At 35.8% G+C, this 16,241-nt stretch overlaps 1 protein-coding gene across 1 annotated transcript in view; it reads right to left on the reverse strand.

Moving 5' to 3' along the window:
• Window positions 1–1,750: 1,750 nt before the first annotated feature.
• The window catches only part of PTBP3 (polypyrimidine tract binding protein 3), a 44,788-nt gene continuing 30,297 nt past the window's right edge, over window positions 1,751–16,241 (reverse strand). The window contains exons 9-17 of the mRNA XM_061361265.1: window positions 13,900–14,010; window positions 12,324–12,498; window positions 9,072–9,149; window positions 8,314–8,426; window positions 5,747–5,780; window positions 4,681–4,773; window positions 3,900–4,116; window positions 2,661–2,738; window positions 1,751–1,951 (exon numbers count right to left, since the gene is read on the reverse strand). Of these exons, the coding sequence (XP_061217249.1) occupies window positions 1,819–1,951; window positions 2,661–2,738; window positions 3,900–4,116; window positions 4,681–4,773; window positions 5,747–5,780; window positions 8,314–8,426; window positions 9,072–9,149; window positions 12,324–12,498; window positions 13,900–14,010 (1,032 nt within the window). The 3' untranslated portion in view covers window positions 1,751–1,818. The remainder of the gene's footprint in view (window positions 1,952–2,660; window positions 2,739–3,899; window positions 4,117–4,680; window positions 4,774–5,746; window positions 5,781–8,313; window positions 8,427–9,071; window positions 9,150–12,323; window positions 12,499–13,899; window positions 14,011–16,241) is intronic.

Consider the following 16,241-nt stretch of genomic DNA (forward strand, 5'->3'; position numbering starts at 1 on the left):
TGCAGTTTGACACCATCTTTACTATGATAGGCTGCTGCAATTGACTTATGTGTATTAAAAGAAGGCAAGCTAGTTTTTCTGAAAATCATGCTGATTTTGAGAAATAGTACAGAGAAAATTTGAAAAAGCTTACTGCAGAATACTTAAGGTCATGTGAGAAACATGCTTTTTCTCTGAGAAAGTTACAAAGTCATATACTTCATACAAATTTACGAAAAAACCCAAAAGTGGCTAAACATTTCAGCAGTAGTTAGAGGTAAATGTGATGCTTGAGAGGAATACCTCTCGAAAAGGTAGTTAACACAAGAAAGAAAATTTTTAATAATGAAATTAATTTTTTTGAAATAAAAGTCACAAAAGTTTATATGTACTTTAAACACCAAAGCTAACTCTATCTTGGCATATTCTCCAAAGAGAAATATGCACTCACTATCAAATATTTCTTCCTCCTTACAAGGGACAGCTTTTTATCACTTAAAGATTAATACTGGGAGAAAAATGCAGCAGCTCAGATGTGTCTTAAAATGCTAGATGAAGTCCAGAAACTGGGGTGAAATTTGCTATGTAGTCTTTCTATACAGGCTTTTTTTAGTGCATTTTTTTCAGCCAAGTACTGGCATCAACTAACTGCAACCAGGTAAATTTGAAGAATCCCCACACAATTACACAAGAAGTTAAACTCATTCTCACTTAAACTCATTAAAATCATTCCCACTTCTATCCAATCTCTATACCAAAGCACAAAAGACTGGAATTCAGATTACTCTGTGGGAACAAAAGTATCAAGGAAGACATTTCTAAGAAGACCACAAAGAGAAAGGCCACAATATATTTTTCAAGACACTTCAGAGAAAACTCTAAGCTATTGAATCATAAGCATATAGTAAGGCACATAATAAGAAATTAAGTAAATACATAGGAATTTAAGTATTAGACATTATAGTGATACAAAAAACTCTTGAGGTTCAATTTTTCTGCTGCAAAGATGACCCTAACAAAAATAACTTCTTAAAAAGTTATCAAACCATCAAAGACCTGAATATTTGCAGTAAGATTGTAAACATTTTATTCTTAAAAGAAATGTAAAAAAGTTCACTGATATCAGGACTATTTTCCCATTTTCTCTAAAGCACTATCATACATCACTTCATAGGAAAAAAGAAATTAATGCCAGGGCTAAGTCAAGCTAGGTGTCTGATAGAACATCTTGAATAAACTTGTCAATTATCTTTTACGCTGCAGTGAGAAGGCACTGCCTGTTCTCTAATAATTTAACCCATATGAACAGCACAGTTTGCTTTTAGAAGAAGTTATCTGTAAATATTTGCCAAACTATGAACACATACCCTGGCGACATATATACTATTTAGAGGACACTCACAGCCAGTGCTTGCTTTTTTCAAGAAACCCGAGCATTATTTCACATTCAAATTAGTGTTTAGTCTGTGTAGTGTAGATTGACTATTATTTTTGTTAGAAGTACTTTTTGTTTGGTATATTGTGAAATTCTCTGAAGTGTTTTGTAAGGCTGATTTTAAACAAAAGCTAAAGGGATGTTCTCAAAATATAACTTTATGTAGGAAACTTGGGGATAAATATTGTTGCTAAAGCACTTTCATAGAGGAATTTTTTCCATGGATGAATATTAAACTTTGATCACATACTGGCAGCTAAATCAGAAAAGATAATCACCTGAAACTTCATGTATGAATGAGCTTTTTCTTTTAAGAGACAGAGCTGGTTAGAGCTGTTTCAGTCTCTACTTGAAGATTTTATTTAATATGTGATGCAGTCTTAAAAGGAAAGTCCACAGAAAAGTCAGATTGTATATTTTGAGAAGGAAATTCGGAGGTGATTCTCTTCTCCAAGGTCATGATTGTGAAGCGCAATGAGAGCATGAAATGCTTCTTCTACAGAGCCTAGCTGGATAAGAGCCATTCTGCATTTTTTCCTGAAGTACAATAAAAACAATTATTAATCCTGAACAAATTTTCACTGCAGTAGCCAACACAGAAAAGTGGCACAAGTATTTTTTCAGCCACATCACATGCACTGAACACACTTGTACAGGGAATCAGAGCTAGTTATGCACATGCTAAAATGAGGAGATGTAGAAATACTGCAGATCAATGGTCTACAGCCATGCCTTTCTTCTGTTACACCATGCTTTGAAAAACAGGGTCAAAATAAGGCTTGAAGACCTCTAAGAAACGCTTGTAATGTCCTTGTATGTGGGATTATTTAGCTGGTATGATCATGCTAAAATAATGCTGCCAAGCAACTTTAATGAATGCTAGAGCAGGTTCATTGTCTTTTTTTTTTATATGACATTTTACATATTCACAGCCTGTATTTCTTTTTAAAGAAAAGAGTATTTACTTTACTTGAACTTACTGTACTTTGAACACATGTGGAATTCATCAAAAGCCTGAATATTTTTCATTTAATTATGCTAACTAACATAGTTTACCATTAAAAATTTTAAGATTTGGATTATCAAAAATCTCCATAGTTGTGCAGCTTTTGGCTATAGATTTAAACACATGGAATTTTGCCTATACTTTATTTATTATTTTATTTGTATATATTTATTTCTCAAAAAGACAGTTATCCCTCTTCCAGGCTGAAAATTTGCTCAGCATTTTTACAAGAGAACTTACTGGATGAATCTGAAGGCTTTCACAGTAGATCCTGTATTTTCAAAAAGGTTTTCCATGTCCTCAACAGTAACAAAAGGCCTATTTAAAATAAAGAAGAAAACAAAACTGAAACAATGCCCCCACAACTTGTAAAAGAATACAGGGTTCTGTAATAGTATCAAAATCTCAGTTCTGGCTTCTAAATTAGATTTGAACAACAAAAACTATCTCCACCAACTCAAGCCATGTTGACTTTAGCTCAAACATCTTGGCTTTGACACTAAGATTTAGCACCACAGTGTGCCACAAACACATTTCAGATACACTCTCCCGCTTCTCATCCTACCACGTCCCTCTCTTAGTTAAATTAAGATTGCATAAAGATCACTTAAGATCTTCACCAATATCTTCAGAAATACGTTTCATCTTGTAACTGCTGCTAATATGCTTCACATATTTTCAATTTTGAAAGCTTTCTATTTTACTCAGAAAGCCATTTCTAAGTGGGTTTGTTTTTTGTTTGGGTTTTTTTTTTTTTGTTATGCGTTGGTTTTTTCTTTTTTCTTTTTTTTTTTTTTAATTTTGACAAAATTCCATAGTTTTCCCTTTTTCCTCCCTGCACAGCTGTTGAACAAAAGATGCTTGTAAAAACTTGTTTGATTCTCACTCCTTACATTGTTGACAACATTCGAGATAGGAGAAAAGGTTGGTCCAGTTTTAAAGAACATACTTCTTAATATTTTTTCTTTATAAAAACTTCCCTTCTGTGTAAGATGTCTGAATTCTGTAGAAACAATTCTTTAAAAAGTGTTAGAATGATTAAAAACTGCATCTACATTAAACAATGATGCCAGTCACAAATCTGATGTAATGTAACTCCAGTACGTTATCTCAAAAAACATGAATTTAATATTCACAAATATTTAACATTTATTTAAATATTTAACTTTATTAAATACTTAACATTTATTAATGTTTATTAAACACAGGACTTAATATTTGTAAAGCAAAAGCATATTCTCAAGCAAATGTATACTGTACTGAAATGCAAAGAAGAGCACTCGGTCAGTTCTATTCTTTGCTAAGAATAAAAAGTGACAGTTAAAGGATTCACTTATTGCTAATTACAGAGCAGAGTGATCCAAATTCTTAGGAAACTGTAAAAGGCCAAGGCAATGTAAAGCTTGTATCAGATTATGTAACTTAAGAACATAACCTAAAAACCATCATTACAAGAGGATCACACATATAGATACTCACGGGATGTTGGAGAGATGCAGGGTGTCAGATGGAGGAGAGATGTTTTGGAAGTTCTTAGAGCCAGACTTCCTAAAGCGATGTAGAGGGCTATCGCTATAGTCCTTTGTCAGACCGTTGCCCTTCTTTCCATCAGGAGGAAGTTGAATTATTTGATGTTTTGAAAGAGTAGCATGGATGACCCTTCCATAAAGCTTCTGTCCATTCAAGTGACCCATAGCTGACCAGTGGAAATACAATTAGAACAAGAATGAAGAGAAAGGAAGAAAAAAGGATTCTTTGCCTTCTATTTAGTGTCACATTTCACATTCTAAATTTAAACTGCAACTTCCATGTTTACCAGGTGGGCTATGTCATAACATTATATTTAAAACAAGTATAAGAATGTAAGATATCCTCCACTTTAAAAGCAACAAAAATGCAAACCAGTATTTCAATAAAGAGCAGTTGATTATCCTTAAATAGCTAGACATAGGGTAAACTACAGTAAAATTGTATGATGCATTAGTAAGATAAGCTACAAGAACCTAGTATAACGTTTTAATTCTATCATTGACTAAATTGTGATCCACAGGATTTATTTATCTTTTTATCCACTATGAGAAAATATTTTTTTTACATGAAGCAAACATTATAACATTAAAAAGGACAAGCTTGTATGTAGTAAATCATCACGATGATGGATTTCATTTGTTCATGCTTTTGTCACTCACAGATGGCAAATTCCTCATCTTTATTGCACTCACTCTAATTCAAAGCATAACTGTGCCTTAAAAGTCAGTACCTAACTGAGCCTGGGTTCCATCTGCCATTTGAACCAATGCGTTGCTTTTCTTCTTAAACATGATCTTCACACGATGTACATCACCATACATACCTGTGAAAATACAGAAAGAAGATTTGTCCACACCATTACTACAAACAGCACAAGGGCAAATCTGGGGTTTTTGACCGACATTATGGTTACAAAGAATAATCACCTCATTAAATGGGTTGGTTAGAATATTAGTATGAAGGAGATATTTAAACTTTGTGTATTATTTTGTGAGGCTCAGAAATGGGGGAAATCCCACAGGATTTTAGTCTCGTGTGTGGAGACCTCAAAGCAGCCTTCCAGTATCTGAAGGGGGGCTATAGGGATGCTGGGGAGGGACCCTTCATTAGGGACTGTAGGGATAGGACAAGGGGAAATGGATTCAAACTTAAACAGGGGAAGTATAGATTTCGTATAAGCAAGAAATTCTTCACTGAAAGGGTGGTGAGGCACTGGAATGGGTTGCCCAGGGAAGCTGTGAATGCCCCATCCCTGGCAGTGTTCAAGACCAGGCTGGATAGAGCCTTGGGTGACATGGTTTAGTGTGAGGTGTCCCTGCCCATGGCAGGCAGGTTGGAATAAGATGATCTTAAGGTCCTTTCCAACCCTAACTATCCTATGGTTCTATGATTCTATAATACAGCATATTTGTATTCAGCTGTTAAATAGTGCAACAGTGTTAAAGTCCTCTTAATAGAGACATATTAAATATTATTATGCCAACAAACATTGTCCTCTCAACTAACGTGTGTGCCAATTCTTTACTCCATTTACTCTGATTCAGTCTTTTTTTAATTTCACTTTGCTTTCCTATTCTTTGTGGTAAACAAATTGGACCACACACTGAAATTCTTCTGATACTGTAAACATTGTGCCATTTTGGTACCTGTTGCGTACAACTACTGCAATTTTAAAACTAGCACATTCTCTTGTGCATTGTCTGAACAAAGATAGAGGAATGGCTCTTGCATTAACAAGCATATATCAGATAAATAAAAAGAATGTTAGCCCTCAAGGTATATTTGACATATCTTACCAAATAGGATGAAGAGTCCATGTGGTGTGATGGCCTGTTTAAATGATAAAATGAGTATATTATTTTTAAACCCATGCAAATAAAGAAATCTATTCCATAAATGCATGTAAACAAAAAGAACGGAAGAGATACTGTACACTAATGCATGAATCTGTCTCTTCAAAAGCCATTCCCTAACTACAGTAAATACAGTGTATAGCATTCTTGTTAATATATATTTGATATGCACATATAAAATATTTAAACATGTTGATAGTACAGCTCATGCATTTTCATCAATAGAGACTCATTTTGTCATGCTGAAGAAGTTAGCAATATTTCAAGTAGCTTTATTATTTGAGCTCATTCTTTCCAAGCTAGCAGTTCACTCCCTGAAAAACAAAAGACACTTGCTAAGCTAGAAACAGAAAAGAGCATTCAAGAACCCTTTTGTATTTTCTAAACAGCAGAAAATACCTTAACAATAAAAGCAGTTGCTTCAAATGTTCAAATGGATACACATACCATGTTTATATATGAACCAGACAGAAACCAGTATTTAAATTGCATTCAACTAGAAGTTGAGAACAGAAAGATAAATATTGAATGAAATAGCTTTCCTTCAGTGACTTTTAATTACATCCTTGTGTTCCAAGTTTTCCAAGCACCAAAGAGAAATTTGCACCCTAATGCAGCCAAATTTGATTCAGCTGAGGCAAAGTTTTGCCAGTACTGAGTACTAAAAATACCTGGGTATCAGAAGCATTACTCACACTCTTTAGTCTTATTCATTCTCAACTCACAACATTTGAAATGTGTACCAAACATATCTAAATTATTTTAAAACATCAGATAGTGCAGTTTAAGTGTAACTCCATACCCTTTTATCATCAGCATTATTACTAAATAAGGAACAATTACTATCAATATAAAATTTAAATGCTTCTAACAGTTTGGGCTTTCTGGCCCAAATATTTTAATTCAGCACAGAGTTTATTCAAAGAAATTGTGTAACCAAAGGAGACTGCAATACTTATACTAAAAAAACTTTCTGGGAGACAAAACCAGTTAATTTCAAAGTCATGAAGGAACGCTGAAATGCACATCGAAACCCTGCAATATGGGAGAAATATAAGTTGAAATGAGGTCAACCAGATTTTCTAAACACAGAAAAAGAAGTGAAGGGCTCAGACAACCACTACTGAAGAGCAAATGTTACACAGTTGCCAAGAAATATATTTACAACAATTTGTATTTCCAACAATATGCACTGTGGTATATTCTTATTTCTTATCTTTTAAGAAGTTGAGCATTATTTAATGCATTTATGTTGTATCATGCATTACAGCACAAGGTTCCATATGACAGCTTCTTGTATATGGTTAGCATTAAGTAAAACAGTCCAAAAAATAGCTCTGACCTTGCTTCACACATCCTTAGTCTTAAAAAACACACTATTTAAAGACTCAGATTGCTTGTGGATTGTGTATCCACAGCAATCATCAGAAACTTACTGATCAGATATATTGACAAAGTTGACTTGTCTTACAGTCCTAATCTGCAGCTGTTCCTTTTGATGTTTACTGTTAAGTTCAGCTCTCAGAACAAAACCAGAAATACAACAATTACTTAAAGATTAAATAAACTGTCAACAGATTTTTGAACTTCAGTAATACAAAAATAACTTCCATTTTGCCAATAACTCCTAATTTTATCCGTTGTTTGGTTAAGCAAGTCTAATGTGTGTGTAAAACAAACAATTGCTGTAGTAGAAGTGCTTATCCATAGTCAAGCAGAATTGTGGTTTTAGTCACGGGTTCTGTGAAGCTTGATTTATTTATTTTTTTTTAAGAGATGTACATTGTTTTTAATAAAGCATAGCGCAATGTGTAGCATTTGAGTAACAGGAGTTACTATATAATTTTCACTATAAAAATAACTATGCAAGCTGTCCTTGGCAATTTTACTGCCAACATATATATATATAAAAATATATATAAAAAATAATAAAATCTGTGTGTATTATGACATGTCAACCTGTGTATTTATTAACTTTTTAAAACGGATTCACAGTGATGTTAATAGCAAAGTGCACCTGTGATCTTCCTCTCCAACCTGGGATAAGCTGCAAAAACTAAAGATCGTGCTTTGGAATACTTTTATCTTCTTTTCTCTTCCCTCCTGTTTCTCTCACTCCTCATGCTTTGTAACAAACAAAAGTCTTTGGACTCTCTAATGACAAAGTAGCTCAAAGAGGAGTCATATTAACAGAGGCACCATTAAGTATGTTGTTTACCCCCTCAAGCATTTCTCACATCTGACCATGGACTTTTCTGTAATTACCAGCTACCCTGCTAACAAAGGTTTTCTAAAGTAAATTGTGTTGGAAAGCTTTTCACTGCTGACTGGATTTTTCAAACATCATCAATTTTGCAAATTATCCCAAACAAGAATAGAGCTGTCCTTTATTTTTTGCATTATCAGCATTGAGATACTCTCTTACTTCTTTAGCTAATGTCAATTTGCAAGGAGAATTCTGGCAGTTGGTACAAGTTGATACTTGCATCAGTTTCACCAAGCAAACTTACTTCAGGGTTGAGGTTGCTGACTAGTAAAACAGAGTTGGCTGGAACAGTAGAAACTGCAGGAAGAGCCACTGGTGCAGGCACTACTGGTGCAGGAACAACCGGAAAGGAATAACCTGAAAGGGTATTACTAGCATGACTTCACATCTCAAAGAAGAAAAGACATTTTAGAAGACAAAAGCAGGTTACATTTGGCAAAAAAAAAAAAAAAAAAAAATCAATACTCAATTAAAAATTCTTCTAAGAAATTTAGTTATTACTAGTATTTGACCAATAAAGCAGAAAGCACCTCCCCTCCAGAAATGAAGAAATATTCAGCTATACCAACAGACACAAAAAAAAAGGGACAAGCCCAAGAAAGAAGAAAAATAATTTAGCACAGAAAAGATCACTGAGCATAGAAGACTATTTATTTCTTCTTCTATAGCCAGAAAAAGGGAGATTTCCTTCTTTAGCTTTGAATGTCACTGAAGTCTTACAATTCTTACTAAAACATATGCTTAGTTTCTTCAACTGCAGGTAATCTTTACCATGGCATTTAATTTCTTTATCATATTTATTAAATGATAAAATACTTCAGTATCCAGTATTTTTATTCAGAGATTAGTTTTGCTGAATAACACGAGAAAGAGAACCAGAGTGACTCAAATGAGCACTGTGTTCCAACTGCAATGTTTGAAAACAATGTTGTGAACCAGTGTATTCAGATAGACCACTAGCCACATCCACATACACTGCATTTTTAGAAAATGGAAGCTTACTTGCAACTGGCGTAAAGGCCATGGCTGGGGCAAACCCAGGAGCCCCAGTATATGACGGGATGATGAAATTTTGGGTGCCTAGAGAGAGCAGACATCGAATTTTAAAATTTTAAAGATTTTAAAATTTTGAGAAAATGGAAGAGACTTCAGCAGTTAAGAATCAGCTTCTAGTGTTCTGATCTCAGTCTGCGATTATGTCTTTTATAAAATGTTTGTGTTAAAAACTCTCATTAAAATCCAAGATTCAATGTTTTACAAAGACAAATTTCAGCCACATTTGAAGGCAAATATTCCACTTAGCCTCAATTTTCCTTTTTAAAATGAGGCCATAGCAAGATGTAATATAGACGAGTTTGAATAGTAAAGCACAGCATAGAATACGATCCATTAAAGTTAAGATACGTTAAGATACCTGTGATGCAATGTTCCATAGTTTCTATTCACACAACGGAAATGTATTCTAAACATTTCCATGAAGTAAGTATACTCAAAAACATTTTGCAATAATGAGATACAGCTGTTCCCTAGATATTTCTAAAACCAGTAGGGGCTAAATAATACAAACGATTACAATGAAACTGAAGGTCTGAATTTTACTAGCTACTGAGATGCATAAAGGTATATTTTGCTTTTTAAGGAGATCTACTTTATCAGGTTATATTATTTCATAAATAACCAGGGGCTTTTAATGATTCTTCTGGCAATCAAAAGCATTGAACAGATTTGGAATATTGACATATGGAGAATGACAGCCTCAAAGATAGCTCAGTGACTTTCACATTAGCATGTGGAGGTGTTACCCAGGCAGCACACTAACTATTATTATAAGACGTAGTTATATACAAACTCAAGTTGTGCTTTCTTTCATATGTTGGCGCACTAGACTTCTTTAAATGGGGTATATATATTTAAGAAATACATCCTATCCTGGCAATATGTCTGTTTTACTACTCAAACCTCCACCATTGACTAAAATAGCTACATTCCCTAGCAGATGGTCATTGACAGGGATGATACAATAGTATAAGAAGTATCTGTTCTGTATTACCAAACCAGCAAATGAAACAGACATCACAGATCAGGTATTCATGAATGCTGCATCACATTACACCTCCTCTTATCTGTAGCAACAAAGTGTCTTTCATACAAACAACTGAATTCATTTATCACACCAAAGGAAGTCATTGTGTTCTTGAGATATACACACTGGTGCATTATATCAACAAGTCCTGGCAATATAGATATTAATCACTTATTCACAATCCAGGAATGGTAATGGAAACATTAATGAAGAAATCGAGAAAGCACTTTTGTTCTGCTAAATAAGACCTGTATGTTGCATGCTGATACCACAAATCAGGCATACAAAAATTGTCAAACAAAGGTAATGCAGAAAGATATGGTATTCTCTGTTGCACTTTTTATGCGTAAAATAATTTCTTTCATGGCTAGCTTCCAAAGCAAGCTAATTCATGTATCTCTGCTTATGCTCACTGGGTTAGGGAACTCTTTAAAAGCAGAACATTCACAAAATCTGCTTATTTATAGTGCAGCATCTTTTCACTACAAGCAAAAGAAAAAAAAAAGAGAAAAAAAATGAAGGAAAAAAATAAGTTTCAAGAGCAGTTTAGTTTTCGGAGTAGGATAACTTCAAGTCTACAGAAAAAAAATGCAAGTATTATTCTGATAGTTACCTGCTTTATCTTCTAGTTCTCCGTCAAAAATGTACCCACTAGTAGCAACACTGGAAGTGTTAAGTGCTAACATGACTCCCAATATCTTTTCCTCATGTCATGCAACTGAGGACTATCAGTTTTGCCTACTGCAAAGTATGTGTGTTGTCACCACTGACTGAAAGGCTAGAAGCATGCTTCTTCCAGTCTAAAGCTGGTTTTTTTAAAAAAGAAAAATATCTATGCAGCTGCTTCACTGACTGCACTACAAACAAATTTTGATGAAGATATCAGAACCTTTTTTATATCAGCACCTCTGCCGTTCTTACTGTTACAGTAAATGTTCAGACTGAAAACAGGACTACTAGCAATGACAAGGCTGGAAGAGTGAGGGGGAAGAAAATGGAGATGTTCATGTGTTACTCCCCAAAAGCATGCATACAGTGTTATCTCTGCTCTATAAACAAGTTGGTCCTTAATCTACTCTAAGTTTACTTTCCCCTTTTATTGATATTTCAAATTGTGCAAGTCTAATTAATGAAAACATCAGATCTATAACAGCATTTTTCCGTGATAATCTATGGCAAATCCTCAAAAACATTATAAAGATGGTTGCACATTACGTCAAGATCCAAGGCCTGCCTTCAAGGGAACCAGCAAAAACAATCCAGAAAGTAGTGGGTGCGACTCACTTTCTTACTCTAATCTACCAAAGCCAGCTATCCGAAAAACCCAAGCCAAACCCAGTATCTGCCCTAGCTATCACAGAAAACTAAAGGAAAAATGGGAATTCTTCCCTAGCCCTTCCCCAACCTATTAAACATGCTGAGACAGTTAGCTGTGTCTTAGTGCTAATGGTTGTCATTAGAGAGAAAGAAAAATAGCTAAAATCACTCAAATTGCATTGTGAGTACTTCTGACAGATCATCATATTAATCTGTTTGGTGATCTGCATTATTACGGAAACTGATTAAATGAGGATACCTGAGCTATTTATGCCAAAAAGACTTCTCCAGTGTAGCTTCAAGCAGACATTGTATCCTCTACATCATGGAAATGACTTCTAAAATTCACAAAAATTTCTAAAAATTTATCTTTTAGAAAGTGACAACAAAACATACATATGTATATATATATAGGTGTAGTATTTCAAAGTTTCTTGTAGTTTTGTTACAGGAGGCAGTTATCCTAAAATAACAACAAAGAGATAACACTCTTCAAACACTCATTTTCAAGCAGTTTTAGGCAAATAGTGTCAACTTTGAATGACTGCCACTGGCCATTCTGATATGCAACATTTATTATACTACCTGTACCAATGATATAGTCTCACAGCATTTTACAAATGCAGCTTTTCCACACCACTTTGAATTTTCCCAAGTGCATTCCTCATGTTATAGCTTCAGATATTCACGTATCTTGAGTTGTACTTTCTGCTTTCCATACAAACTATTTGACCCAACAAACCAAAGTAAACAAAATGTACCTTTCTATGAACTTGATGTGAATCTAGAGCATAAGTACAACATGAAAAGCATAGCAACCTTATTGTGCATCACTAAAAATTAAGGTTTCTTACCATAGGCAGGAGCCATGGATAGCTCCAGAGGATGCTGGCCTTCATCAAAAGGAAGATCAAGGCGAGTGAAATCTCTACTTTTCTCAGTGTTGTACTTCACCTCAAGGCTACCTAACCTGGAGAACTCAATATGCAGGGTGCAGCACGTAGGGTAGATATTATGGCCATCCAGATTCTGAAGAAAAATAGCACTGTAAGTTTGTTTTCACTCCACACTTCTACCCATACAGAAAGGCATCTTGTTTCTGAGGTGCTGCTTTTACACACCAAGTATACAGCTATGCTGCCACCATCCTTACCTGAACATCCTGTGTAGAGTACTAGTGCAGTCCACTAATTTGTATTACGTCGCCTTGCGCCGATGGACAAAACAGCTTTAAACATGACTTGTCTTTCTTGCTGTGCTTCTAATCTTACTTGTCTCCCACTCAACACATGGTATCAGATGCTAGTAGCAATACTAATTTGGAGCTTTTATTGCATGGAATTGTCCCTTACATAAGCTGGTAAAGGACCAAGAGCGCAAGTCTTAGGAGGAGTGCCTGTGGAAACTGAAGTTACTTAACCTGAAGAAGGCTCAGGGTGGGATCTTATCACTCTCTATAACTACCTGAAAGGAGAATGGAGCAAGGTGGTGGTTGGTCTCTGCTCCCAAGTGATATGACAAGAGGAATAAGCCTCAAGTTGCACTAGGGAAGGTTTAGATTGGATATAAGGAAAAATTTCTTCACCAAAAGGGTTGTCAAGCACTGGAGAAGGCTGCCCAGGGAAGTGGTTGAGTCATCATCCCTGGAGGTATTTAAAAGACCTGGAGACATGGCTTAGTGGTGAACTTGGCAGTGTTTAGTTTACCGTGGGACTCAGTGACTTCAAGGGTCTTTTCCAACCTAAATGGTTCTATAAAATCTGTCTCTTTAAGAGTAGCTGCTGCTCAGAAAGATCACTAAAGTAGTGTTTTCTGCTTAAACCAGTCACAAAAGAATCATGATGGATGGTGGGGGGTAAAACACAGTCAAAAGATACTGGCTTGCTATAATTATTTAACGTAATCTAGACTGGAATTATAATTTCTGTGAAATCTTTAATAAAATATATATTATTATTAATACTGTTCTTTAAGAAAGGATGGTATTGTTAACAAACTGGCTGTAATCCCACTTACCTTTAGTAATTTCCAATATACACTTATTCACTAAAACACATAGTGAATTTACTTACTGGACTAACTTGCAAACAGCAATAGATAAATATTCTGTGCCTTTGATTTTGAAGCTGAGAATAAAAAGTCAACTTCAGTAACAGAAGTAGGGTAAAAGTTCCATTCAGTCTAGCCTAACTCACTCTAAAAAACACCTACTGCTAAATACCACTTAACACTTAGCAGAATCTGTTCCTCTACATACCTTATATGGCAACTTTCAAATTGATTTTATTTATTTACTAATATTGAAGTGGCCACACAGATTAAAGAGAAATACAAAGTGTCTCATGCCCAGCTATCCCTAATGTTCCCCATTTCCCTGGGAGGGTAGGAAGGTGACCAGCAAAATAATCAAGTTGAACACACTATACTTACCATTTTGGCATAATATGCATTCATTGGATCAGCATACTGGAGCAAAGCTTGGAACTGATTGTTCCTAGTGAAGATAACAATCCTCAAGACAGATCCAAACCTGGAAAAAATCTTGAGAAAGAAAAAATGAGCTTTCAGAAACAATGAATAACTCATACACACTAAAATCTAGCATTTGATATATCACAGAGATTGCTGATAGTCATTTCTTTTGTGAGAGTTGAGGAGAAACTGAATGAACTTAGAGTTTTTTCATATAAAAAAAAAATTAAAGAGGCTATAAAAGACAATGAAAAAGAATGAAATTTCCTTAAAGATATAGCAATGGCTGTTCAACAGTGAAAGAGTGGGGAAGGCCAGCCCAAACAGGCATTTGTCCAATGCCTGCAGAGAAACTGTGGATAATCAAAGTTGAGGTTTGAGAAATGGACTTTCGATGGGAACTTCAATCTGCTTTTCAAGGCATCCACCTTTACATTCTGTATTTCAAACAAGTTCTGCAAATTTGGTGACCAAAAATATATTTGAAATAGTTGATGTGTCTACAAATTAATTACGCACAACCAAACCAGAAGACAAAGAAGGAAAGAAGCAAGACAAAGACCAGGTTTGGGTCCAATCCCTCTGATTTACAATAGAATGGCATTTAATTTATTGCAAATGCAAGCACTGCAGAAAAAAAAAAAAAGCAGAAGTCTGAAATTAATATACATACACTCAAAATGAGAGTGTGAACTACATAAGGGTGTCTGTACAGAAGCAGAGCCACAAAGGACGAGGACAAAAGTATACCTAGGGCACAATATGTAAGTGCAGAAAAACTATGTCTAAATCAACAGTGGAAGAGGAAAGGTAAGTTTGGAAAGTACTAACAATTTTAGAGCAAATTGTCAGAATCAATACAAGTCAGGAAAGCAGAACTCTTCCACCCCCTCCCCCATCCCCAGAAAATACTAAGCCTGGAACAGGAAGAAAAGGGCAGGAAGGATGACCCTAGGAATTTTAGCCCTACCAGCCTGACCTCAGTGCTGGGGAAGGTCATGGAGCAGATGATCCTAGTGAGATCAAAAAATGCATACAGGAAAATGGAGGGATGAGGCCCAGCCAGCATGGGTTCATGAAGGGCAACTCCTGCTTGACCAACCTGATCTTCTACGATAAGGTGACCCACCTGGCTGATGAGGGAAGGGTGTAGACATTGTCTATTTGGACTTAAGCATTTGACACTGTCTCCCATAGCATTCTCTTGGAGAAACTGCCTGCTCATGGCCTGGATAGGCAGATTCTTTGCTGGGTTGGAAACTGGTTGGATGGCTGAGTCCAAAAAGTGGAGGTAAATGGCATCACATCTAGTTGGCAGCTGGTCCCTAATGGTGTCCCTCAGGGCTCAGTGTTAGGGCCAGTGTTGTTTAATGTCTTCACTGATGATCTGGATGAGGGATTGAGTGCATGCTCAGTAAATCTGCAGATGACACCAAGTTAGTTGGCTGGGAGTGCTGATCTGCTGGATGATAGAAAGGCTCTGCAGAGGCATCAGGACAGGCTGGATTGATGGGCTGTGGCCAGTAGTATGTGGCTGAACAAGGCAAAGTGCTGGGTCCTGCATTTGGGCCAAAACAACCCATGCTACACTCCAGGCTTGGGAAGAGTGGCTGGAAAGCTGCTAATGGAAAAGGACCTGGGGGTGCTGACTGATGTTCACTGAATCAGCTTATGCCCAGGCAGCCAAGAAGGCCAGAAGCATCCTGGCCCACATCAGCAATAATGTGGCCAGCAGGACCAGGGCAGTGATCATTCCTCTGTACTGGGCACTGGTGAGGCCGCACCTCGAATCCTGTGTTCAGTGTATTTAGGTTCATGATTTCACAGCTACAGACCACCTCTGTGCCAGGCTTTCAGAGGTAAAGTAAATGGCGTTCTAACAGCTGCTGAACAATTGAAAGTATTTGTCCAAGCAACTATACTTGTATGTTACATTACTTGCCTCAAATTATAAAATTGAATATAAAAGTTTAAAATATAATGAAAACTACAAAAGCTACTCAACAGATAGAATGCGGGTCCACAAGTTCATAACAATCATTATTTTACTAGCTCATCATGTGTGCATAAATTAGAAGTTACACCTCAAGTTTGTGGCTGCTTCCACAGAAACCAAGCAGCTAAACGAAATGAAAGAAAACATGTAAAGCTGTAAACAGAAGCCCTGTTTACTATGATCCTTTTTTTGTGCAAAACTGATTCAAGCCTAGATCCCCATACTGTAATAAATAATTTTAAAATTACAGTCCTCAGTCAAACAATTAAGGATGCACAGCTACTTAAAGAAAGAAAAAAAGTTA

This window comes from Neopsephotus bourkii, unplaced genomic scaffold (genome assembly GCF_033783945.1).
Source record: "Neopsephotus bourkii isolate Nb327-2 ecotype Australia unplaced genomic scaffold, CSIRO-AGI_Nbou_v1 NB_1057, whole genome shotgun sequence".
Classification (NCBI taxonomy): Eukaryota; Metazoa; Chordata; class Aves; order Psittaciformes; family Psittacidae; genus Neopsephotus; species Neopsephotus bourkii.